Raw genomic sequence first — 26,284 nt, 5'->3', positions numbered from 1 at the left:
TTTTTAGTATAATTATTTATGTTAAATTTAAATGGAGAAACCAATGTTTTTCTTCTTTCGAACGAACCGAGAAGCCCGCCGGCTTCTCTGTCAACCATGGCAGCTTGGCTGTTGTTGCTTTCCTGTGCTGTGTGTTTCAGTATTTATTTTTGTTGGTTTTATGTTATATTTGAACAGAGAAGCTAGCGGGTTTTTCCGTCTGAACTAAACGGAGAAGCCCGCCGGCTTCTCTGTGACTCTATCAACCATGGCAGCCATGGCTTTTCTGTGTTGCATGTTTTTGTTTTTTGGCTTTATGTTATATTTGAACGGAGAAGTCAGCGGGTTTCTCCGTCTGAACTGAACGGAGAAGCCCACTGGCTTCTCTGTCAACAATGATAGCTACCATGGCGTTGCAGTTTTTTGTTTGTTTTTGTTTTTTTTTTTTTTAAATGTTATATTTGAACGTAGAATCCTGGGCATTTTTTCTGTTTGAAGGAGAAGCTCATCCGTCTGCTTCTCTGTCAACCATGGCAGCCAAGCTGCTTCCCTGCTTTTGTTTTATTTTATTTTTTTTGAAGAAAAAAAAAATAGTGTAGGGGTTCAATTGGAATGTGAATGATTATTATTTTTTTATTATTTTTTTTGCGTATTTCTGTTTGCTTGTTTCTATTAGTTTAGTATAATTATTTTATTTTTTAAAATAAGTTTTAAAATATTAGTTTAGGTGATGTGGCATCTTACATGGCATCCAGCATGGAAGATAACTTGCTATTATAGGTTAAATGTGTTAATTGCATTGTTTTAACAAGTTCAAGGGTTTAATTGGATGTTTATTTAGTTCGAGGGCCTAATTGCACTTTGATATATAGTTTGAGGGTCTATTTGACCCTTATCCCTACATTATATACTATATACTATATATCTATGGACTAGGGCCCCTATCAAGAGATGGGCCCTGGGCAAGGGCCAGCTTGCCCTTGCCCAGGGCCGAGCCTGCTTTCAGAAGTCTTCTTCTTCTTCTTTTGTGTGTTTTTTTGAGTTTGGGTATTCAAAGAAAATAGAGTCAAAAGAAAATATTAATTCTGGTTAACGGAAAAAAAAAACTCAATAATTTGACGAAAAAATGTATTTCTAGATTTTTAGTTGAAAGACATTTTTTGAAATTTTTATTTTCTTATCTCTCTCATCTCTCTTCATGCTAGTTTCATGATAATATTACCACCACACCACAACACACCACCACCCCACCACAACACCACCACCACCACCACCACCACACCATATCACTACACCACCACCAACACCACTACCACACTACCACCGCCACCACACAACCACCATTACCACCAACACCGCAGCACACCACAACCACCACTTATTATTATTATTATTATTATTATTATTATTATTATTATTATTATAACAAATAATATATTAATTTGAGAGAGAGTTAGTTAGATTTCTCTCCGTCTTTTGCGTCTTCTCATCGCGTTTCTCTGATGGCGGCGGCGCCGGGGGCCGCTGCGCCCCCGCCTCCGCGCTCTTTCGCGGACGTCCTCTCCAACTCGTCAGATTCCCTTCCTCTTCGGCCACCAAGCAGATTCAAAGGCATGCCGGCAGTTTCGTTCTCGGATAAAGACGTTCGCCAGTTCTCCTTAAAATTCAAATTTGCCTTGGTGGGAAAATTTGCCAATCGGCGACAGCCTATGGCTGATCTTCGTAAAACCTTCGAGCAAATTGGATTCGGCGGAGCTTTCACTCTCGACCTAATTGATCAGCACCACATTCTCATCAATTTTGATCATGAAGCAGATTTCCAACGGTGCTGGCTTCGCAAATCCTGGTCCATTAGGGGTTCAATAAGGCGGATCTTCAAGTGGTCACCTGATTTCCGGCCGGAGATTGAATCTCCCGTGGTACCGGTTTGGATCGCCTTCGAAGGTCTCCCAGCTCATCTACAAGACAAGAGGGCCCTGTATTCAATCGCCAATCTTATCGGACCCCCGCTCAAGGTGGACTCTTCCACTCTGCTACATAATCGCCCATCAGTTGCTAGAGTTTGTGTTGAACTTGACGTTAGCACTCAATTGACGGATCAAGTATGGATCACAAATAGATCCTACGGGGGCTTCGCTCAGAGATTCGCCTATGAATACATCTCACCTTATTGCCTGGAATGCCGCAAGTTTGGCCATCTCACCTCCGATTGTCGAAGTGCCCGGGCAGAGCGCCAAGAGCCCCGATATGAGCCCCGTCAGATCCTTCAGACTGAGATTCCGATCCCTACACAACCGCTGATTGTCTCCCCAAGAAAACGTTGGCGCCCGATTGCTGCCCAACCGGCAAATCCTGTAGAACCTCAATGGCGATAACCAGAGCCCCAGTGTGCCACCAGTCGTGGACTCAGGTAGCTCGGCCTCAGTCGTGCCTGTTCCGATACCAGAAAACAACTCCCATATTGGAGTGGTTTTGATTGATGATCATGGAGTCCGTCCAGAGTCCCTCTCAGAATCCCAGCCCGGTCACCTTTCGGAAGGAGATGAGGTCCAGAGATCTCAAATCTTCTCCAAGTCTCTTCTGGAATCATGGAGGGAGGCCAGCAAGCTGTTTGCCTCTAAGCTTGGAGGTTCAAAGCCAGACAACTTTATTGCAGTTACTAAGAAAAAGAGTCGCCCAAGGAAGGATTATTCTGCCAATGTCCCCTCAGTCACCACTCGCCTTGCGGCGGGTAAGATCGCTAGAGTCACCTTTTCGCATCGGTTGAAATGAATTTGCTTAGTTGGAACGTCCGGGGCCTGCTCACCTCACGGTGCAGGCTTAAGCAGATTCTAAGACGTGAGCACGTTCACCATGCATCTATTTTGGAGCCCTTTGTCAGTTCTGATAAGCTAGATGGCTTTGTTCGAGAATTCAATTTTTCGGGGGGGCATGCCACGGAGGAGTCGAAGATATGGATTCTCTGGTCTGACTGTATGGAAGTTGATATTGTAATTGATAATTCTCAGTTTTTGTTCTGCACTGTCCGCTATGCTCCTTGGCAGTTCACTTTTGGTTTTGTGGCGGTATACGCGAAACACTCCAGGGCCGAACGAGCACAATTATGGGCGCAATTAGAGCCAATTCTCGACAGGTCTCTGCCTATCCTCTTAGGGGGAGATTTTAATGTTATTTCAAGTATTTCTGAGTACAGAGGAAACGCCACCCCGGAGTTAGGCAGTATCACGGATTTCTCTGCTTTTATTCATGATAACTCCTTAATTGATCTGGACACGATTGGAGCTCAATACACATGGCATGGAGCTCATAATTCTGGGTTGGTTTGGAAGAGATTGGACCGCTTCTTGATGAATTCTGCTTTGAGAGATTTCTTCACTGATTTGCGCATACAGGTCCTTGCGCGAACTTCGTCTGATCACTCCCCAATCCTTTTAAGTGGATCCAATGTGGCTTTTAGTTCCCCCAAGCAGTTCCGGTTTCAGACTATGTGGACCACCCATTCTGGTTTCATGGATGTTGTCAAAACGAGCTGGACATTGCCGGCCGATGGTGGTGGAATGCGAGCCCTAGCTTTCAAAATCAAACGCCTAAAGCTTACTCTCAGAACGTGGAATAAGGACACTTTTGGCAATGTCTTTGACCGCGTTCGGGAGTTAGAACTCAGAGCTTCGGAAACTGAACGGTCTTTTGATGATAGCCCGACGCCGGAAAACCGAGCTTTGCTGCATAAACAACACGCAGAACTTCTCCTGGCCCTAAAGCAATAGGAGATGTTTTGGAAGCAAAAGGCTCGAGTGAAATGGCTTAGAGATGGTGATGCTAACACTCACTTCTTTCATACTGTGGTAAAGGACAGGCACCAGAGGCAGCGAATCAGTGCAATTAGAGGTGAGTCGGGCTCTATCCTCACCTCTCAAGCGGGCATTCAAGAGGAAGTTGTCTCCTTTTATTCCCGTCTTTTCTCGGCTAAGGACGGCAATAATTTGGAGCCCTTTTTACATTACCTTCCGGAAGGTCTAAGCCCTCCTGACGTCGCTTTGTTGACGAAGTCAGTCACCCGGGAAGAAGTCAAGGAAGCAGTGTGGAAGCTAAACCCCGATAGCGCAGCTGGCCCTGATGGCTTCTCTGGAGCCTTCTTTAGGCACTGTTGGGACATAATTCATGATGATGTCTTTTTGGCAGCTTTGGATTTTTTTGCAGGAGTCCCGATCCCTCGAGCAATGGCTAGTGCTCAGATCGTGCTCATCCCCAAGAAAACCGACCCGGATTCCTTTGCAGATTTCAGACCAATCTCCATGTGCACCTTCATCAGTAAGGTCTTCACAAGGATTATGGCTACTCGGCTAAGTTCTGTTTTGCCAAGAGTAATTTCCAGGGAGCAGGTTGGTTTTGTGGAAGGCCGGAGCATTCAAGACAATGTCCTTCTGGCTTTTGAATTGCTGCAATACATTGACAAGCGGTGTCGGGGCTCAAATGTTGTTGTCAAGTTGGATATGATGAAGGCTTTTGATAGAGTATCGTGGTCGTTCCTTCGAGCGATTCTCAACAAAATTGGTTTCCCGGGAACTTTTACTGATCTCGTTATGAACAATCTTAAGCAACGAGATTTTCTGTTTTAGTAAATGGGGTTAGCTGTGGTTTTTTCCAGCTGTCAAGGGGTGTCAAGCAGGGAGACCCGCTATCACCGCTCCTCTTTATTTTGGTTTTAGAAGCTCTGTCACGGTCGCTCATCCTGGAAATGGGAACGGGCATGCTCTCCCCCTACTCTTCAGGCTTGCATTGCCCGATTGTTCCCCACCTGGCGTTCGCAGATGATATAGTCATCTTTGTCAACGGCTCTTCCGCTTCCTTAAGGGTCTTGACAAGGATCTTGACTCAATATACAGATTGCTCGGGACAAAGGGTCAACTATAACAAAAGTTTCTTTGTAATCTCCAGGCACTGCTCGGCCCAAAGTTCTGCTACAATGGCGCGAGTGTTGGGCATGCAGCGCTCATCGCTACCTTTTCGTTATCTGGGGGTGAATATGTTTCGCGGGAGAAACAGGATTCTGTACTATCAAAATCTGCTGGAAAAGGTGGATGCCATATTGCAAGGCTGGCAGCGCAAACTCCTCTCTCCTGGAAGTAGACTAATGCTCATCAAACATGTCCTTTCCATGATACCGATTTACACGATGGCCGCGGTTTCTTTACCGCGCCATATTGAGCAATCTCTGGAAGCCAGGTTTGCCCGCTTCTTTTGGGGTTAGGTGGAGGGAAAGGCGAAGCGGCACTGGACAAGCTGGAGCAAAATTTGTTTGCCCACGAACGAAGGTGGTTTGGGAGTTCGTTGCCTTTCATCCATCCAACAAGCTTTTTCGGCCAAGCTTTACTTTGGCTTCTTGAGGGGGACCTCTTTGTGGAGCGATTTTATGCAAGCTCGCTACCAGGATAGGCGATCTACGTCTTGCTCGCCCACCTGGAGGCGCATGCAGCAGGCAAGGGAGTTTCTTGAAGATAATATTATCTATGTTTTAGGTGATTTAGTTTGGCAGCTGTCCTCGTTTGGCAACTTCAGTATCTCCTCGGCTTATGAGGCCCTCCGGCCTAGGATGGGCACCACCTTATCATCGGAGTGCACTTGGGCGACCGGAATTCCCTCGAAAATTTCGGTTTTTATGTGGAAGTTATTGAGGAGGTTACTCCCGTTCCCGGACGTTATTGAGAGGTTTGGAATTTGCATGCCTTTGAGGTGCCCTCTCTGCCTTAATGCGTGTGCGACCCTGGAACATTGCCCTGTGCTTTGCAGCAAAGCTCGGATAGTTTGGATCCACTTTGTTGGCTTCTTCGGCTTATCTTTGTCTTCTTCAGCTTCTGTTCGAGCAACTTGTCACTCTTGGTGGCTGCTACCCTCTTCCACCTCCGCCGTGCGCTGCATTGTTTGTCTGTTGCCGTGCCTTATTCTCTGGTTTATTTGGATTGCTTACAACGAATGCTTACACGATGGCTCGACCTTCTCACCCTCAGGTCTGATCAAACGTATAAGTCGGGAGTCGCGGCTCATCTTTCTTGCTACCTCCATCCGTGGCAATGGCTCTTCAGACAGCTTCCTTCTAGCAGCGAGACTGATAGTCGGTTTTGATGTGCCGCCGAGAATGCAGTCCATTTGGGTCAAGTGGATTGTGCCGCCGTCAGGGAGATTGAAGCTCAACACAGATGCAAGTTTTTCCCTCGCTGGTGCGGCAGGTGGGGCGTGCTTGAGAGACTCTCGCGGTGGCCTTGTTGTTGGTTTGTGCTTTAATTTGTCCGCCTCTTCTGCACTGGAAGCGGAGGCGTGTGCTTTGAGGCTGGCTCTACAATGGTGCGAAGCCATGGTGTTGCTGCCAGCGTTGGTCGAAGTTGACTCGCAAGCTCTTGCTCATTTAGTGTCCTCTACTGCGGCAGCTGTTCCATGGAGGATGAGAGACGCAGTTTACTATGCTCGTGCTTGCATCTCTTCGTGGAACTCTTCGATTCGGCACGTATATAGGGAGGCCAATCAAGTTGCCGATGCTCTCGCGGCTGTTGGTCTCAATGCTCAATCATCAACAATTTATTATTCCATTAGCTCTTTACCTGTAAATGTCAAGGTGGCTCTTATGTACGATTCCTGGGGGTTTGCTACCCATCGGAATGTTCGCCGTCAATAAAATTTCTTTTTATTAAAAAAAAATTAAAAAAAATAATATATTAATTTTCAGGAAAATGAACCAAACAAAAAATAATAATTTCTAAACTTTCAATCAAACAAAAAATAATAATTTTTTTGACCTTCAGTCAAACACTAAAAAATTAATATATATTTTAAAAAATGAATCAATTTCTTTTTGAAGGACAAATGAATCAATTTCTAAAAACTCATTTTTTGAAAAATATTTTTCTAAGTTTGTAAATTGGCCCTTACTTCAAATCTAAATATATCTCCCCCTCCCCTTTTCAAAATAAATAAACAAATCTTGTTATAAATATTTTATTATAATGGTCATTAAACTTGAGACATTTCCTTAGCCTTTATTTATTACATTATTTATGTTAAAGAATTGAAAGGTCATATGAATGTGTATATATTTGAGTGAAGGCTTAATGAAAAGAGATATTATTGTTGTGCCCTACTTCTTGTGTTCTTTTTCTCCCTTTACTCTTTACATATACACGCATATACATACATACGAACCTCCGGGCAATTATCGTGCAATCATCACGCGAGAACTAACGAGTTGATAGACCGAATTACAACACGTTATCAGCACGAATCACCAACATACTCCTCGGTGAACGGTATGCCTGGATATTTTACAATACATGTTTTTATATTAGGCAAGCATGTTCATTGAATTCGTATAATACATGGTTTTATATTGCACATGTTCATATGATTCGTATATATGTTTGCAAATTCTTGAATATTGATTTCCGATTTTATTTTATTTTATTTTTTAATCGGAAAAAAGCATGTGATATATATGTTTGTATAAATAGAAGTTATTTTTCGTATATACAATGTATGTACACCATGTTGATAATATATGCTACACATAAGAACATTCATATCAAACTGCATAGATGTTATTGCTAAATTTACATAAATACTTTTGTTATATATATTGCTGCAATATGAGCATGGTATGCAAAAGTTTGCAATGCTTCAAAATGTTTTCATGTTTGAAAATGGAAAATTATGTTTTCCTTATGGATCTGAAAGGATATTTTGTTTTCTACCGAGAGGTTGAATACTGATGGACAATTTTAAATAATGTTTGTCCTCGCAAGTGCACGAGTCAGCTGTAATGATAGTGTGTAAAGGCAAGGGTCGATCCCACAGGGAATTGTACGATGCAATTTAATGACTTAAAAATGATTAACTCAACAATTTAAAGCACTAAAAATAAATGTCAAAGACAAAGATCAATTCAATTTAAAGTGTTCACAAAGCTACCTAACAGTCAAATTGGATTTAACTAAATGAATTGCAAGGCATGAAATAAAGACAGGAACAATAAATTAACCAACCAAAACAGCAACGAAATATATGCTAGGAACATGAATCATTACTTAGCAAAACATAAATAAAGCCTAATTCAAGTGGCAAAACTAAGTTCAAAACTAGTGCAAACTTTCATAGTAAATTATACTAAACCTTAGGCTCACAGGAATTAACAAATCATGGTATAATCAACACTAAATGACAAATAAAACTAGAGGCTCAAACTCTTCGAAATTAAACAATGAAATTGAAGTTTAAGGAGAGGTGATGGATTACAGTACGCCAAATAAATATAGAGATTCAACAGCCATGCAAATTAAGAAAAGAAACAAAGAAAGGACTCAAAGCTCACTGCCGTGGATGATCTTGCTGCGCCAAAAGAAGCTACCACCTGGAATTAATATCTGGCCGTCCAAAACTCGCCGCGCCAAACCCAGCCGTACAGATCGGAATTGCACCGGGGTGAATTCATGATGCCTTCTTTGATTTTCACTACTGGAAATTATAGAATTTCCGACCACCTGAAAGTGATCTTAAATCAAGTCAAAAGCCTTGTTCCGACCACTTTTGGTATCCGGAAAAACCTTCGTTGCTATTTCCGACCACTTTTTATTTTCAACTTGATTTAAAATCACTTTCAGGTGGTCGAAAATTCCATAATTTCCAGCAGTGTTTGCCGGCATTTATACTGCTTGAACTCCAATAATTTTTCCATGTTCTGCGCTCCTCCTAAGCTTTGCATCGTTTGCGATAGCCGAAGAAGGCTCTATGTCGTTTGCGATCTTCTTTCTCGTTCATTGGTTGTTGACTAACTTTGTTGAATGAGTTTCGACCAAAGTGTAAAAATAACTATTTTCTTTAATTAAATAAAACACATCTAAAAGCATAAGTAAATTAGAACCCAATAAAATCCTACCATTATTAAAACTCTATACTGACCAAGTATAACTATACTACTACTATTATTAGTTTTATTATAAAAATTATTACAAAAATATAATGTAAATAAAAGTTCAATAATTTAATAAAATAAGCTAAAAATATAACTAATTAATAAGAATTATTAAATCAAACATTATGAAATAAAATATAAAAATTGCACTTATCAAATACTCGAAAGGTCATTTTTATGGTCTCTTGTGTATTTTCGAAAGGTTAATTTGTTCTTTCAGACTTAATTACCTTTCAACTTCATCTCTGAAAGTTTGATTTGCATCTAGAAGATGTCAAATTTCTTATTTTTGCTATGAACATGTATGTGATATTATGAATGTATATGAGAACATATGATATATGTTTTGTAGATTACATTTTCCATTGCCAAATGTGAATTTATTGAGCTCACTTATGAATGAAGCAATTATTTAGCTTGGGCTCTTGATATTGAAATATATTCGGCATCTAAAGAATTGAGCCAGGTTTTTTGTTGCTAAGTCACAAAGCACCAATGCCTAGATGGCACAAGCTCTCATTTTCATACGTCCCACTTGAACCACGGCCTTAAAATTGAGTATCTGATTGAAATAAATAAATAAATAAATAAATAATAAAAATAAAAAAAACCTTGAATTAATGGAAGTCCTTAAAGGACTATTCCGACCAGAAGTCATCAAATGTTCTTCCTCAGACACATTTTGACTAGTTTAATCTCATGTTTAATTTTGAGATTATAATGTAAGCCAATGATTAACTATAATTCAGTTATGCACAAAATAGTCTCGCAAGTGAAACTCTAAACAAGAAGTTTCAGAGAAATATTTAATTGGGAAGACATTGCCAACTTTTCATGCGCGTAATTTGTACTCCAGCAGTAGTACAAGACAACAAATTATGAGAATCATCCTAAGATGATTTTAGCACTCCTTGTGGCTAAGAAACATAACTATTTGTTGATGAAGAATCAAAATGCATGTCTGGTTGGTTTTTGCGCGGGTGCCTGAAGCACATAACGATACCCAGTTGGGCAACTTTATAAGGGGTTGCGGTCAAAATTATAACCGGTGTGGTATGAGTTTCGAGCTCAGAATAAGAAACAAAGTGATCAAGATATTCAAGGACGACCAAACTCATCGATGCAAAATCCTAGCCAGAAGCAGGTTTGCTAACAATGTGGGTCTGAAGGGCATTGATCCCTACGTGCCGCACACCAAAGCATTTGAGCGTCGAAGAATGCGCCTCATCTTGATGATTCTAGGTAATTTGCCTGAAGGAAATACTGTGATAAATGATGATAATGAAATGATGAGGTATTGATAAAGAAATGATTGGTGTCATGATAATGTTTTGAACAATGCATGAAAATATATTCATGGCCGAAAAAAGTTAATTCATTCCTGAAGCATAGAGCATCCGAGTAGTTAGCTCATGCTTGAAGCATCCGAGAAGTTAGTTTATGCCTGAAGCACCCAAAAAGTTAATTCATGGCCGCAATATTTATTGCGTGGCTGAGAAGTATATATACTCCAAAAGTGTCTTTGAGCGCAAAGTTATTTTTGAATGTAAATTATTATGAATGCAAAGTGATTTTACTTTGCATATTTTACTTGCTAATTTTACTACTCGAACTAACTATTCAAAAAGTTTAATTCTCTAAGCTTACCTCTGTAATCTTACTTCTCGTTTTACTTCTTGAAATTTTACTTTCTGGAACTTTATTTTCCGAAAAAAGTTTACTTCTCGGAGTTACTTCTCTTAGTTTGCATGCTTATTTATATATGGAAATTTTTCTCATGCATGCAACATGACTCTCCTATACAATTGACTTGTTGCTAATTCAAAATTGAATTATTATTTGTTCCATAAATCCTATGTCAATCTCAGAAGGATTGCTATTATCAACAAATTATGATAATCCTCTTTTGACTAAATTTAAAATGTCAACATGACAAATCCCTTTCCGAATATGGCTTAGTGTCATTCTGTGTTATTTTATAAGAATGATCTTTGACTTATGTCATACATGATATGATTGATTTATATGTTATTAGTTTGAAAGATACAATCAAATGTTGTCATATCAGTTTGGCCGAAGCAAACAGGGGAATGAATTATTTCATATCAGTTTGCCCGAAGCAAATTAGGGAGTGAATTATCATGTGAATTTGCACAAAGTAATTCCCAAATCAGTGAGTGAACTAATGGAAAGTTGAGGATAAGGATTTTTGGGAGATCTTAAAGATCTATTTTATTTGACAAGCTTCCCAGCTTCCCTATTATTGTTGTGTACCCTTATAATATCATTTGATATGTATGCTTTCATATCTGATTATATATGTTAAAGTACTCTATATGTTACTCTTAGATGATTGCATATATGTTTTGGGTACTTCATATGTTGTGATACACTTTTAAAGGCTTAAAAGACCCAAATGATTTTATAGTATAACATGAGCTAGTGCGTCGCCTTGGGCAATTATATATTTTCTTGTTGGGGACATCAATTTTATATGCTATTGTGGTTATCACAATCTGACCTACTGCATATCATAATTATTCTCTCTAGAACCTAGTACGTGGTATAAAACCACACATTTCCCATCGGCGTTTTATTCATGGTGAGTCTTTTTCCTATATCACCACCATAGCGTACCTTTGTGGGCATGTATATGTTGATTATAAACCTCCGTCTATTATTTAAATCATTAGAGCCCATGATAAGGGATCAATATATAATTAGGTACGCTGACTGCACACCTTATGAAGATTATTTCACGGCATTAGGGGGAGATAAAAGTTCAAATTTAAAAGAATGCCGAGAAATTCTATGGATGATTGATGAAAAAGATCTTCAATATTTGAATCCACGTACTAGGTATACTGAACCAAAAGTTCATAAGAAGTAAACTGGACTGGAAGTTCAAAAGATAAGTAATCTGCCAATATATATACTGATAAAAAGAGTGACTAGGTCCCATATATCTTCCCCAACTTGGACCGTATGTATTTACCAATGCCCCTTGACGCCAGAAGCGTGGAGACATGTTGGTATAAAAGACCAGAATCCGCGGAAAGCTAAAGCTAGTAGAAAATTTCGTCACTCTTGAAATCGCTTAAAGAAGTATGTCCTGAAGACATACGTCCAAAAGGCGAAAAACCCGAGTAAAATTATAGGTGCACCCAAAATCATAATACTAGGAATGCGGAACGAGTAGATAAAAATATCATTGGGAAATGTCTAAAGTCTAGTTGAATTAGAAATTGCCATTATTTTATATATATGGGAGAAATTTATGAAAAATGTTATAATTGTCGACAATAGAATTTTCCTTTATAAATTGCTCTCAATATATGAGAATATGGATCTAGAGCTAGGCACCAGTAGTGTCCTGATTTTTAATGTATAAAAGAGCAATTAAGGCATGTACAGCTCAGCTCGCTAAAACTGTATTCTCATTATAACATGTACACCATTTAATGTTAACCCTGAAGGTTACAAATGAGCGTTTGCACAAAAGAGAAATACAAACAATATGGTGGTATGATATAAAGCAAGACTGGTAGCTTAAGGGTTTACATAGAGACCCTGAAATTGATTTTGATCAAATGTTGTCTCCCACAACAAATGGCATTACGTTCCGCAAATTACAGTGAATTATAAAATTTAGATATGCAGTTGATGAACGTCATGACCGCAAATTTATGGGTCATTAGATGCTAATTTGTAAATTCCTGATGGATTCAACACTTTTGAAATGAGGAAAGTGAAAATGACAACGTGTATCATTAAACTTCTAAAGTCTTTGTATGACTTGAATATTATTGACTGAGTGTTTTCCTTCCAAAGAAGGAATATGCAAATAATATGTACCATTATGTGTTTGTTAACGAATTGCTAATGGAGTTATTTATTTATCATCTCAATCGATATTGATGGTTTAAATATCATTTAAACACATAGAGAGCTTGGTGATATCAGCTCATGCCGAAAGACGGAGTTTTAAAATAAAAGACTTGGAAATCCAAGTATTGTCTCGACTTGAAGATCGAGCTTCTCCTTGAAGAAGTTTTATAGACCAATTAGCCAACTTGAAAAATGCCTTGAAGATGTTTTATATGGATAAGTATTATTTACTTATCACACAAATGGTTGTCCAATAATCTCTTGAAGTAGATAAAGGACCATTTAGATTCGAAGATGATAATGAGGATATTTAGGGACCGGAAGTCCATTACTTCATTGCTATTGGAGCACTATTATTGAACTAGAAGTTCCATAATCGCATCAGGCCTGATATTGAATTTGCTATGAAATTGCTAGCAACATTTAGTGCTTCCCCCTACAATGAAAATTGGAATGGTATTTAACATATCCTCCAGCACCTTCGAGGTACAAAGATTTTGACGTTTATGTGAGAAACCAATATGTGGTTTTTATGGGCTACTTGGAACTGGCTCTTTTATTTGATCCTTATGACGCCAAGTCCAAAACTGATTATGTTATATTTTTACCCCAATGTCCCATATGAGGACAAATAAGATTGTGTTGCACAAGCAAGTAATAGGTTTGTTCAATGCCGGACCCATCTGAGTGGGGGCGAATATTAAATGACGTTAGAAATGTAATGGCAAAATATCAAACAACCATAATAAGGTTAAAATACAAAGTACATTATAAATTACGATATATTTATGAGAAAATATTAAACATAATTAATTAGATAAAATAATTTGAGTAACAATATATTCATAAATACTTTTAAATTTTAATTTCTTTTAGTTAGATCGATTTGTTTAAATTAATTCGAATACAATAAAGTATATTATAAACTTGTATACTACATTAATTAAATGATTTATAAAAACTAGACTAAATGAGTATTTAATTTGTTAATTAAATGATTCATAAAAAGTAGACTAAAAATATTTAATTTATCTGTGAAGAAATCAAAGAGAGAAGATAATTAAAAGTGTTGCTAATGAGATTTGAACCCATGACATAAGCTTTTTATAACATTAAATTTAAAGTTCAACCAACTAAGTTACTTAAACTACTAATATTTTTAACATAAATATTGATTTTATATAATATTTCATGCTATATATGTATACACAAGGTTGCAAAACTCGGCCGCCTAGCCGCCTAGGCGCTAGGCGGCCCCAAGCCTTGGAGTTTTGGCCAAAACTCGGTCGGCAGCCTAGGCGGCCTAGGCGGCCGCTAGGCGGCCTGGGCGGCCAAACTCGGCCAACTCGGCCGAGTCGGTCAACTCGGCCAACTCGGCCGAGTCGACCGATTTCGTCCGATTTTGACCGATTTTGACCGGATTTGTTCGATTTTGACCGATTTTGTTCGATTTTGACCGATTTCGTCTTTCATTAATTATTGATTTTAATATTATTATGACATTATGACTTATAAATTATCATTATTTCATTTATTTAGATGTGTTATTTGAGTGAACGTTGAAAACAACCTCATTAAAATTGTCGAACTACAAGTCTGTTACTATTTTTTTTAATTTTTTTGGTGCCCGCCTAGCTCCGCCTAGAATCCGCCTAGGCGCCGCCTAGGCGCTAGGCGCTGCCCGGCCGCCCGACTAGCGCCTAGCGCCTACTGCAACCATGTGTATACATATACATACATATATATAAAGGGGTGGGGTGGGGGGAATGGGGGTAACTGCCCCCACACTGGGTCCGCCCATGGGTTTGTTAAGGGGAACCTTACAAAAGATATTGCACCTAAATCCTTCTACACACATGAACTCCAGAAGAGTGGTAAAATTCTTGTTGAGAAAGTTTGTCCAAGTGAACAATCTTGCAGATATGTTCACTAAGTCTCTGCCTACATCCACTTTTGAGTAATATGCTCATAAAATTAGGATGCGTAGGCTTATGAGATTGTCATCTTCGGGGGGAGCGACAACCCCTAGCTGCACTGGAATGACAATCTAGAAAGCTTTTGAAATCCTGAAGATTATGCTTCGAAAGTATATGGTTGTACTCTTTTTCCCTTAGCTAAGTTTTTTTCCTCACAGGGTTTTCTTAGACTCAGGTTTTTAATGAGGCAACCGATGTTGGTGCACTTGAGTGGATAGTCCTGAAGACCGTTGAAATCTTGAAGATTATGCTCGGAAGGTTTATGATTGTACTCTTTTCCTTAGCTAAGTTTTTTGGTTTTTTTCACTGGGTTTTCTTAGGCTAAGGTTTTTAATGAGGCAATCAGTGCAACATATGGTTTGACATACTTCATGTACTCTTTTCCTCGTCTAGGTTTTCTCACTGAGTTTTTCTAGCGAGGTTTTTAACGAGGCATGAGTATAGTTATTTAATGTCCAATGGGGAGTGTTATAAATATTTTATTATTATGGTCATTAAACTTGAGACCTTTCCTTAGCCTTTACTTATTACATTATTTATGTTAAAGAACTGAAAGATCATATGGATGTGTATATATTTCAGTGAAGACTTAATGAAAAGAGAGATTATTGTTGTGCCCTACTCTTTGTGTTCTTCTCCCTTTACTCTTTACATATATATGCATATACATAAATACGAACCTCCAGACAATCGTCACGCGAGAACTAACAAGTTGATAGGTCGAATTACAACAAATCTAAATATATCTAGACCCATATGGCAGTATATTGTACGGATTTTCTCAAATTAGAAATGCATGTGTAGGCATCGTCATTCGTCAATTACAACATACAGCAGCAGGCAAGATTTTTTCGATCGTAAAGAAGGGAGATGTTTGTAATTTGAACAAAGCAGTGTGGTACTGTGGTTTCACGGATTCCTAGTCAAGACGAGTAAAATGAGAGAAAAACAAAAGAAACAGAAAAAATAATCAATTCGAGTATATTGGCCGTCCACGTACCCACAGACAAGCGACATTGCGTGTTAAAATTAATTACATATTTTCTTGGTGTAGACGTGACAAATGACGTAAATCTTGTATATATTTTACATGTCTTTTTTTTTTTGAGCAATATATATTTTGCATGTTGAAACACTATTATTAAATTCTGTTTGGTAACATAGTTAACTTATCAATCAATTTTAACTTATTTGACCACTATTAGTTATTTGATTTGATTAAAAAATTAATATGAGTGTTTGATTTTAATTAACTTGTTGTAACAATTTATAGCTCCAAAATATTAAAATTCAAAAAGTTGCTCGTAGTAGCTTTTTCGATCAACTTTTTGAGAAAGTCATTTTGCATATAATCTTCTATCAATTAACAGTTAATTTACAAACACTTTTCTACAATCAGCTAATGCTATCAACTAGTCACACCCACTAACCTAATCAGCTAGCAACTATCAACTAACAGTTATTTACCAAACACTCTCATTGCATTAATTAATTTTGCTTCTTTTTTTGTTTGTGATAAAATAAGTCAGCTAGAATTATTTGAAAGTGTGTATTGAATGTTCAAATCAACTATTTATGTTTTACTTATTTTATTTAATAATTTAAATTAAATTTTTTGTTTTTAATAATACATCTTTTCAAAAAAAATAATACTTTTAATGTAGTTCCTAAATATATAAATTTTATATAAAATTTAATATTATGAAAATTTGAATTGAAATAACTTCAGTCAAGTCTCATTAACTAAATTAAACCAAACACATAAAATGGGATGAAGGGAGTAGCTCAAAAACTACAAATGATAGGTAAATTTGTAAATACTAAAGTCAAATGTGGAAATGGGCAGAACCTTTTTCTGATGAGGTTAGGAGCAGGAGCAAACACTTGGTCTGAAGAGCAAGAACACTTGGTCTGAAGAGCAAGATGTTCATCTCTTAAGAGCACGGTGCTCATCTCTTAAGAGCACGATGCTCATCTCTGAAGAGCAAGATGCTCATTTCGGAAGAGCAAGAGAAAGAGCAAGATGCTCATTTCGGAAGAGCAGGAGAAAGAGCAAGATGAAGTTGCAGGAGATGGTTTGCTATAAATAGGCAACTCCTCTTCATCCAATCTCATCCCATTCCATCAGGAATTCTCCCATTAGCATAGCAAAATATAGAGAGTAGAATAGAGAGTTATATTTGTAATTCCTATTTGTAATATCCTTTTGCCAATACAGAAAATCCTTCTTCAAATTGCCTTTATTTTGTGTATGATTTATTTTAAATCTTACACTAGAAATATTCTCATTATTCCCGGTCCGAATTGCCGCTGGTATTTTGGTGTTGTGAACCGTATCGATCCTAACAAGTGGTATCAAAGCCCCAGGTTGGTTCAGAGATATATCTGTACTGTATCGTTTATGTTAGAACTCATACTGGTAAAGTGATTGTACATGTCTAGGAAAAGATCTGGTTAAGACTTGGTATTTAAGCAGTCCATTTGTGACTCACCTCTCTTCTCTAGAAATATTTTCCTGGTGTACTGTTCACAGGACCGGTAGTTTTCTATTATACGATACTATTTAGATATATTGTTCAGGATCAAGAATACCACTTACAATGACGGCAAAGTACGAGATTGAAAAGTTCAATGGGAACAGTTTCTCGTTGTGGAAAATGAGAATGAAAGCAGTTCTCAGGAAAGATAACTGTGTTGCAGCAATTGAAGAAAGGCCAGCCGATTTCACTGACGATGCCAAGTGGACAGAAATGGATAGCAATGCTATTGCCAATCTGCACTTAGCACTTGCTGATGAAGTTTTGTCAAGTGTGGCGGAAAAAGGTACGGCAAAAGAGATATGGGATACTCTCGTAAATTTGTATGAGGCCAAATCACTGCACAACAAGATCTTCTTGAAGAGGAAGCTATACACTCTCAGGATGATGGAGACATCCTCAGTAACTGAGCACATCAACACTCTCAACACTCTATTTTCACAACTCTCGGCGTTGAGTTATAAAATAGATGTGAATGAACGTGCTGAAATTTTACTCCAAAGTCTACCGGTTTTATACGATCAACTCATTATCAATCTAGTCAACAACAAGGAGGTACTTGTCTTCGATGACATTGCAACTGCGGTTCTTCAAGAAGAAAGTCGGCGCAAAAACAAAGAAGATAAAGTTGGAACCTCACAACAGTCTCAGGCGTTGACAGTGACAAGAGGAAGATCTACGGAGCCTGGCTCCAGTGGGAGTCACAACCGAAGTAGATCAAAGTCAAGGGGTAAGAAGAATGTCAAGTGTTTTCACTGTGGCAAAAAGGGGCACTTCAAGAGTGAGTGTTGGCAGCTCAAGAAGGATGGGGCCAAAGGCAAAAATCCCGAGACATCAAATGCTCAGGGATGTGTTGTGAGTACATCGGATGAATGTGAAGTTTTATTTGGTGAAGCAGCAACGATTGTTGAAGGCAGGAAAAGTCTAGCTGATGTCTGGCTAATGGACTCGGGAGCAACATGGCATATGACCTCACGGAAAGAATGGTTTCATGAATATGAACCTGTCTCTGGAGGATCTGTGTTCATGGGAGACGACCATGCTTTAGAGATTGCTGGCTTAGGTACTATCAAACTAAAAATGTTTGATGGTACGGTTCGCACTATCCAAGAGGTACGACACGTGAAGGGCCTAAAGAAAAATCTATTGTCTCTAGGACAATTAGATAGCCGTGAATGTAAAATTCACATTCAGGATGGGATCATCAAAGTAATCAAGGGCGCGCTTGTTGTGATGAAAGCTGAGAAGATAGCAGCCAATCTATACATGCTTAAAGGAGAAACACAACTACAAGGAGAAGCAGCCGTTACAGCAGACAATCTTATAGAGGAATCAACGATGATGTGGCATCAGAAACTTGGCCACATGTCGGAACGAGGTCTAAAGATTCTTGCTGATCAACATCTTCTTCCGGGGCTAACAAAGGTATCATTACCCTTTTGTGAGCATTGTGTTACAAGTAAGCAACATAGATTGAAGTTTGAGAGCTCTAAAGCAAGGAGCAAGGCTATCTTGGAGCTAATCCACTCCGATGTTTGGCAAGCACCAGTTATATCCCTGGGAGGTGCAAAGTATTTTGTATCCTTCATAGATGATTATTCGAGGAGATGTTGGGTGTATCCAATCAAGCGGAAGGCGGATGTATTTGAAGTTTTCAAATTCTTCAAAGCGCGTGTGGAACTTGAATCCGAGAAACGGATCAAGTGTTTGAGGTCGGATAATGGAGGAGAATATACTAGTGATGAGTTTGATAAATTCTGTCTACAAGAAGGTATCAAACGGCAGTTCACGGTGGCGTATACTCCACAACAAAATGGAGTGGCAGAGCGGATGAACAGAACCTTGTTAGAAAGAACAAGAGCAATGTTGAGGACTGCAAATTTGGCAAATTCATTTTGGGCTGAAGCAGTCAAGACCGCCTGTTATGTGATCAATCGGTCACCATCAACCGCAATTGATCTGAAAACACCAATGGAGATGTGGACGGGTAAGCCAAGTAGTTATTCTCACTTACATACATTTGGGAGTCCGGCATATGTGGTATACAACGCTCAAGAAACATCAAAACTTGATCCAAAGTCAAGAAGATGCGTTTTCTTGGGATATGCTGATGGAGTGAAGGGGTATCGCCTGTGGGATCCCACTGCCCACAAGGTTATCATCAGCAGGGATGTTCTGTTTGTAGAAGGGAAGGTACAAGAAGGTGAAAGCACTGGAAAGGAGAAACCAGTGACAACAACAGTACAAGTTGAGGGAAGGAAGGAAGAAGAAATTCCAGTTTCCCCTGAAACAGCAATAGAGCATGATGAACAAGATCAAGCTGAGTCTTCAACTTCAGAAGTTCGACGATCAACTCGGGAGAGGAGAGAACCAGCTTGGCACTCAGATTATTCTATGGAGGGAAATGTTGCATACTGTCTACTAACAGAAGATGGTGAGCCATTAACTTACCATGAGGCTATAAAAGGTCCAGATGCATCTCTGTGGATGACAGCAATGCAAGAAGAAATCGAAGCTCTCCATAAGAATAAAACATGGGAACTTGTCCCGTTACCACGAGGAAGGAAGGCTATTGGAAACAAATGGGTCTATAAGATCAAACGCGATAGCAACAATCAAGTGGAACGGTATCGTGCTCGATTAGTTGTGAAAGGATTTGCTCAAAAGGAAGGAGTTGATTTCAACGAGATATTTTCTCCTGTTGTACGACTTACAACGATTCGAGCAGTCCTAGCGATGTGTGCTGTGTTTGACTTGTATCTTGAGCAGTTGGATGTGAAAACTGCGTTTCTACATGGAGAACTTGAAGAAGAGATTTACATGCTCCAACCAGAAGGTTTTGAAGAAGAAGGGAACTTGGTTTGCAGGTTGACCAAATCTCTATAAGGTCTCAAACAGGCGCCGAGATGTTGGTATAAGAGATTTGATTCATTCATTCTGAGCCTTGGATACAACAGGTTTAATTCTGATCCTTGCGCATATTGCAAGAGATTTGATGATAATCAGTTTATCATCTTGCTATTGTATGTTGACGACATGTTGGTAGTAGGCCCCAACAATGATCGTATCACGGAGATGAAGGCTCAACTGGCTAGGGAATTTGAAATGAAGGACTTAGGACCAGCAAACAAGATTCTAGGGATGCAAATTCACCGAGACAGAAATAATAGGAAGATTTGGCTTTCTCAGCAGAATTATCTGCAGAAAATCTTGCGGCGCTTCAACATGCAAGATTGTAAGCCAATTTCTACCCCTCTTTCTATTAATTTCAAGTTATCCTCAAGTATGAGTCCTAGCAACGAAGCAGAGAGGATGGAGATGTCTCGAGTAACGTATGCATCAGCAGTGAGCAGTTTAATGTTTGCTATGATCTGCACTAGACCAAACATTGCACAAGCAGTGGGAGCGGTCAGTCGATACATGGCAAATCCTAATAGAGAGCATTGGAGTGCTGTGAAGAGGATCCTTAGATATATCAAGGGTACCTCAGATATTGCATTGTGTTATGGAGGATCAGACTTCATCATTAGAGGCTATGTTGATTCAGATTATGCAGGTAATCTTGATTGTAGCAAATCCACCACGGGTTATGTGTTTACTCTTGCTGGCGGAGCAGTAAGCTAGGTCTCGAAGTTGCAGTCTGTTGTGGCAACATCGACGACGGAAGCAGAATATATAGCTGCTACTCAAGCTAGTAAAGAGGCTATATGGTTGCAAATGCTATTGGAGGAGCTCGGGCACAAATTAGAGAAAATGACTCTATTTTGTGACAGTCAGAGCGCTTTGTACTTGACAAAGAATCCAGCATTTCATTCCAAGACGAAACATATACGGGTCCAATTTCACTTTGTTCGTGAAAAGGTGGAAGAAGGGAGTGTGGATATACAGAAAATCCATACTAAAGATAACATGGCAGATATGTTAACAAAGCCGGTTACCAACGATAAATTCGTATGGTGTAGATCCTCAATTGGCCTAACAAGTATGCAAGCAGCACGGAATTGGCAGAAAGGATGAAGGTCCACATTGTGACTTTAAGTGGGAGATTTGTAAATACTAAAGTCAAATGTGGAAATGGGCAGAACCTTTTTCTGATGAGGTTAGGAGCAGGAGCAAACACTTGGTCTGAAGAGCAAGATGTTCATCTCTTAAGAGCACGGTGCTCATCTCTTAAGAGCACGATGCTCATCTCTGAAGAGCAAGATGCTCATTTCGGAAGAGCAAGAGAAAGAGCAAGATGCTCATTTCGGAAGAGCAGGAGAAAGAGCAAGATGAAGTTGCAGGAGATGGTTTGCTATAAATAGGCAACTCCTCTTCATCCAATCTCATCCCATTCCATCAGGAATTCTCCCATTAGCATAGCAAAATATAGAGAGTAGAATAGAGAGTTATATTTGTAATTCCTATTTGTAATATCCTTTTGCCAATACAGAAAATCCTTCTTCAAATTGCCTTTATTTTGTGTATGATTTATTTTAAATCTTACACTAGAAATATTCTCATTATTCCCGGTCCGAATTGCCGCTGGTATTTTGGTGTTGTGAACCGTATCGATCCTAACAAAATTAACTTCACTAAGAAGATCATGTTGTGCGGTGAATTTGTCGATAAGAATTTGTATTAATCTATCTTTAACTCTAGCTAGTAGAGATGGATTGCAAAACATACAGTGTCGATCAAAACAACGTTGGATTACCGCTAAAACCCAATGTAAATTAAAGATTTGGGGTTTTAAGGTTCCGACACTGAGCTACGAGAGGGACCAGATCGAAATTGTAACCTTGTTGCATGCATGCTGTTCTGGAAACGGATATCCGAGGTGGACAACCAAACATGGAAGGAGATATATAATTGGTCACAAGCAAATTAATGTCAGAATACGTTATTCCAACGGATTGGATGGGGAGGTTTCAATGCCATTTAATCAACCGACGGTTGAAAGAGATTGGTGATGGGGATAGCCTGTCCTGGTAACATGGGAATGAATCTCGCCGGCCGGCCCTTAAGTTTTGATGATCAACTTAACTACATTCAACTGTTTGGAAATTAATGGTGTCTGTTAGTTAGAATCGCCCGTACGAGCATATTAGTTCATTGATTCAGTAGACAGTATTTTGAATATAAGAGTCTATGGTTCAAAACTTGATAGCGACAACGTGAAATTATACTTAAAGTGAGAAGATCCCTTGAGTTATACTCTATTGGATCAAAGTGTGAGAGGTCTTTGGAGTTGGGGATTCAATCTTTAGGAAAAAAGATGTATCTTAAAATCATCATCTTCTTGTGGCATGAAAAAAATGAGTGTCGATCGAGCTTGATACAAATTAAAATTTGAATGTTTTAATATGTAAAAAAAAAAAAAAAAAACCTTTTTAATTTGAATGTTTTAATATGTAGAAAAAAAATCTTGTTACCATTTTCCTTAATAAATTACACTATAATAAATTACACTATAGTAAAGTTAGATTGAATTTATTATCCAACGAATATTCAATAGTACAGATATGCAAATCCGCTACCCTTGTAAAGGGTTATCCGCTACATTTGTACAAGGGTAGCGGATTTGAGGGACGCTGAAAGCCTTGAGTTTTCTGCTACCCTTTCACAAGGGTAGCGGAAAGTTGAATATCCGCTACCCTTCTATATATAGAAGGGTAGCGAATTTTCTTATTTTATTATTATTTTATTTAAGCATTCGCTGCGCTTTTTACAAAAGAAGGGTAGCGGATTGTTTTTTTTTTAATTCATTATTATTTTTTATTTTTAAATGCCCCAATTTTTATAAAAATCCTATTTTCATACACTACATATCAAGATAATACTAACCATCAACACTATTATCAGCAAACTATCAAAAACAATATTATCAACACTCAACCAAATACTATCAATACAATACTTTATATCAATCCAATATAACATATAATCTAAAACAAAAATTACACATACTCTTCCAAAAAATATTTTGCTCATAAGTCTCAAATCCCATCTATTTCATTGGTAGAGTACGAATTTCCTTCAAATGACTACAAAATAATTTAATTAATCAAATTACTAAATATGATCCTTATTGGCCTGATTATGTCTGATTGAGGAAGTTGATCCTTAATTACTGGCCTGCAAATGAGAAACAATGCAATTGTGATAGAATTTAGTGTTGAGTAACAAGGGGAGAAAGGCACCAAACAAGAAATATAATCTACATTTTGAATTAAAGATCAGTTGATGAGTGATGGGGAACCAGTTCAATTCATTTGCCACCTTAAATAATTATCGATCAGTACAAGGTAGCAACACCATTTCATTTCATTTGGCATGCAAATATAAAGTCATCTTCTCTAAACTCTTCTATATATATGTGATTCATCATATCATCATATTCAGACCCCTAGATTTTGATTTATAAAAAACTAATGCAAAGTGTATACAGGGTATTTATACAGAGTACCAGATTTTAGTAAAAATGAATAAATTAAAACACATTATGCTCAATATGTTGAAATAGAAACAAGCACCGACCTTAGAGGAAACAGTAGGAAGCATAGAATAGCATTTCTGCAAAAAAGAACTACACATTATGGTACTTACCCTTTCAAGCCGATGCAGAAGTGCAGTTTTAAATTGGCGTACACCACGTCCACTTGAGTTGATTTAAGAAGGATGCATCTGAGAGTTGATTTGTTAAAGCCAATGGCTTTCTTCTCATTAACACCTGCTGTTGATTTGTTACCTGTCAAAAGTTTTTGGGTGTCAAACAGTACATTGATTACTTAATGATGAAAGATGCACACTGTGCAACTCAAGAAATTAAAAAATATAGGGGGCAGATGAGCATAAAAACTGGATAAAGAATAACATAGAGATCCAATTTAGAAATAGTATGCTTGTGGCAAACCACACAAACAGCATTGAGGAATAACTCAAGACAAATAAAGAAAGGGATTAATGAAACTGACCCTGTATGGTGATTGCTTCTTCAATCTGTATAATCTCAGATTCTATAGTGTGCAACCGTTCCAAGATCTCCGGAGTGCTCACAAAGCGAACAAACCTATTGAGCAGAAAAACCTGTTGCTGTATAATTCTGTTACGAAACACAAGTTCAGTGAGTTCATAGGATAACATTGATGCAGAAAAACTAGTATCTATAGGCTACAGGAACCACAATACCGAAAGGCAACTTAAATGATGAGAGAAATAAAAACCTTGATGATCTGCAGAGTGAGAAATGCAACCCAAACAAAGCAAAGAAGTCCAAATTCGGTCCAACAAACATTTTCTATTATAGAGACCTCCTACAATGGCAAAATATATTAGAGTTGAAAAAAAAAAACAAATGAGGCAGGATTATAACATTGCAGATAAAACACCTTATTTTCAGAAGCCTTGGTGTCATTTTGAGTTGCATTGCTGGGGCCACTAGGAAGAAGCTTGTAATCTCCTTGAACACCACTCCCTGACAGATTACAACTTGAACACGTTATAATCGATTTTTATTTCTTTGCTTTTATGTGTCTGTACAGGCACAGAAATGTTTGATCTTGAGGGAAAAATGAGTTGCACTGAAAATGATACATAAAGCTAGGTAAAGTACCATTTGCTGCTAAGCGTTGGGAAACCTCCTGAATCCAAAGAAAAAGGGATAATCAGAAAACAGAATGTAATAAAAGCAAGCAATGAAGACCAATTTTATTGAACATACTGAATACACCCTAATGCAACATAGATTTTACCACCTAAGCATAGCAGCATAATATGAAGCGGTAGAATCAAGAATGTGAAATCCTTGTAAATAAAGCCAGAAGTCACTTAACTTAATCTTAGACCCAATCTAGCTGGAGTCCACTATACGGGTTCTATTTATCCATTTATCGATTTTTAACAATAACTCGATTAGTCAAAATATATGTTAAGTAATGGATCCATGTTAACCATTTTCAAAATAGTTTCTTTCTTCCACGTCTCAATTTGCCCGTTCGTCGGCCTACGGCGCGAAAAATGCTTTCTATTGGAGCAGATTTCATAATAAACAGAGAATGCAATAAATACTTTTACCTATGAAGAGAATAAGTAGCAGCACTGTGACCATCCAGTCAGCAAAGATCACATTGAAAGTAACCCCAATACTAATGCCAAGCATTAGCATTGGCTGGATAAGCACTGCCAAATCATAGTCAATAATGCGCATGTCAAGGTTAGGATGCCTGAGCTTAAGATTGTAGTGAACAGAAGAAACTGCTGCTCCCATGGTAACAGGGGTCAGAAACGAATTATGATTAATAACCTTTACCATATGAGCATATTGTGGCTACAATCTAATAGTCAAGGGACCAAAATGGAATTAACTCTTTAGGTAAATCACTTGCCAACAGAAATTAGGCTCAGATTTGGTAATGGAGAAGCCATACCGCAATGGCTGCAGACCTGGAGGTCGCCCCGCCAAGATACTATTTTTGAAATAGGCAAAGCTTGCTCTAGCTAAGGTCACTCATCTACTCACTCTTCTGTAGCCTTTTTAATTTGTTTATGTTCAGTACTAATGTGTCTACTACCAAGAGAAGAGTTGCTATGATATTCTGTAAATGCCATTGCTGCTGGATGTGTTAAGGGTTTTAGCCGAATAATTCTACTGTAATTATATAAAAAAAAAATAACAACAAAAAACAAATTAACCAAAAAAAAAAAAACCTTACCTGATGGACGAAGCAGCGGCTGGAGCGGTGGATCGAAGCAGCGGCGGCGGATCGAAGCAGCGGCTGGAGCGGTGGATCGAAGCAGCGGCGGCGACACTGTGGCGGTGGAGACAGCGGATGAGGGCGTGGGGCGGTGAATCGATGATGAGACGGTGGCGGTGAGGAGAACGCACGTACTGTAGCGACGGCTGAGGGAGTCGATTGTGAGGTGAGGCGTCGCCGTGTCCTCGCCGGGAGTCGAGGCCGGAGATGCGC

At 38.6% G+C, this 26,284-nt stretch overlaps 1 protein-coding gene and 1 long non-coding RNA gene across 2 annotated transcripts; one reads left to right on the top strand and one right to left on the bottom strand.

The window, feature by feature from the left end:
• Positions 1 to 5,392: 5,392 nt before the first annotated feature.
• Positions 5,393 to 6,649, top strand: LOC109172951. The gene has a single exon (XM_019322200.1). The coding sequence runs from the start codon at positions 5,393 to 5,395 to the stop codon at positions 6,647 to 6,649; it is 1,257 nt and encodes a 418-aa protein (XP_019177745.1).
• Positions 6,650 to 24,291: 17,642 nt separating this feature from the next.
• On the bottom strand, positions 24,292 to 25,165 carry LOC109172930. Its single transcript, XR_002052816.1, has 4 exons — positions 24,931 to 25,165; positions 24,707 to 24,792; positions 24,542 to 24,631; positions 24,292 to 24,420 (listed from the first exon to the last, which is right to left on the bottom strand). It is a non-coding gene; the product is annotated as an uncharacterized LOC109172930 (long non-coding RNA).
• Positions 25,166 to 26,284: the final 1,119 nt, after the last annotated feature.

The sequence above is a fragment of the Ipomoea nil genome, unplaced genomic scaffold, assembly GCF_001879475.1.
Source record: "Ipomoea nil cultivar Tokyo-kokei standard unplaced genomic scaffold, Asagao_1.1 scaffold0457, whole genome shotgun sequence".
In the NCBI taxonomy this organism is placed as follows: domain Eukaryota; kingdom Viridiplantae; phylum Streptophyta; class Magnoliopsida; order Solanales; family Convolvulaceae; genus Ipomoea; species Ipomoea nil.
The sequence above is the reverse complement of the archived record's forward strand: the minus strand, read 5'-3'. Positions and strand labels throughout refer to the sequence as shown.

Excerpts from the sequence above, each read along its gene's own strand:
- LOC109172951 (XM_019322200.1), top strand. The coding sequence starts at position 5,393 with ATGCAAGCTCGCTACCAGGATAGGCGATCTACGTCTTGCTCGCCCACC.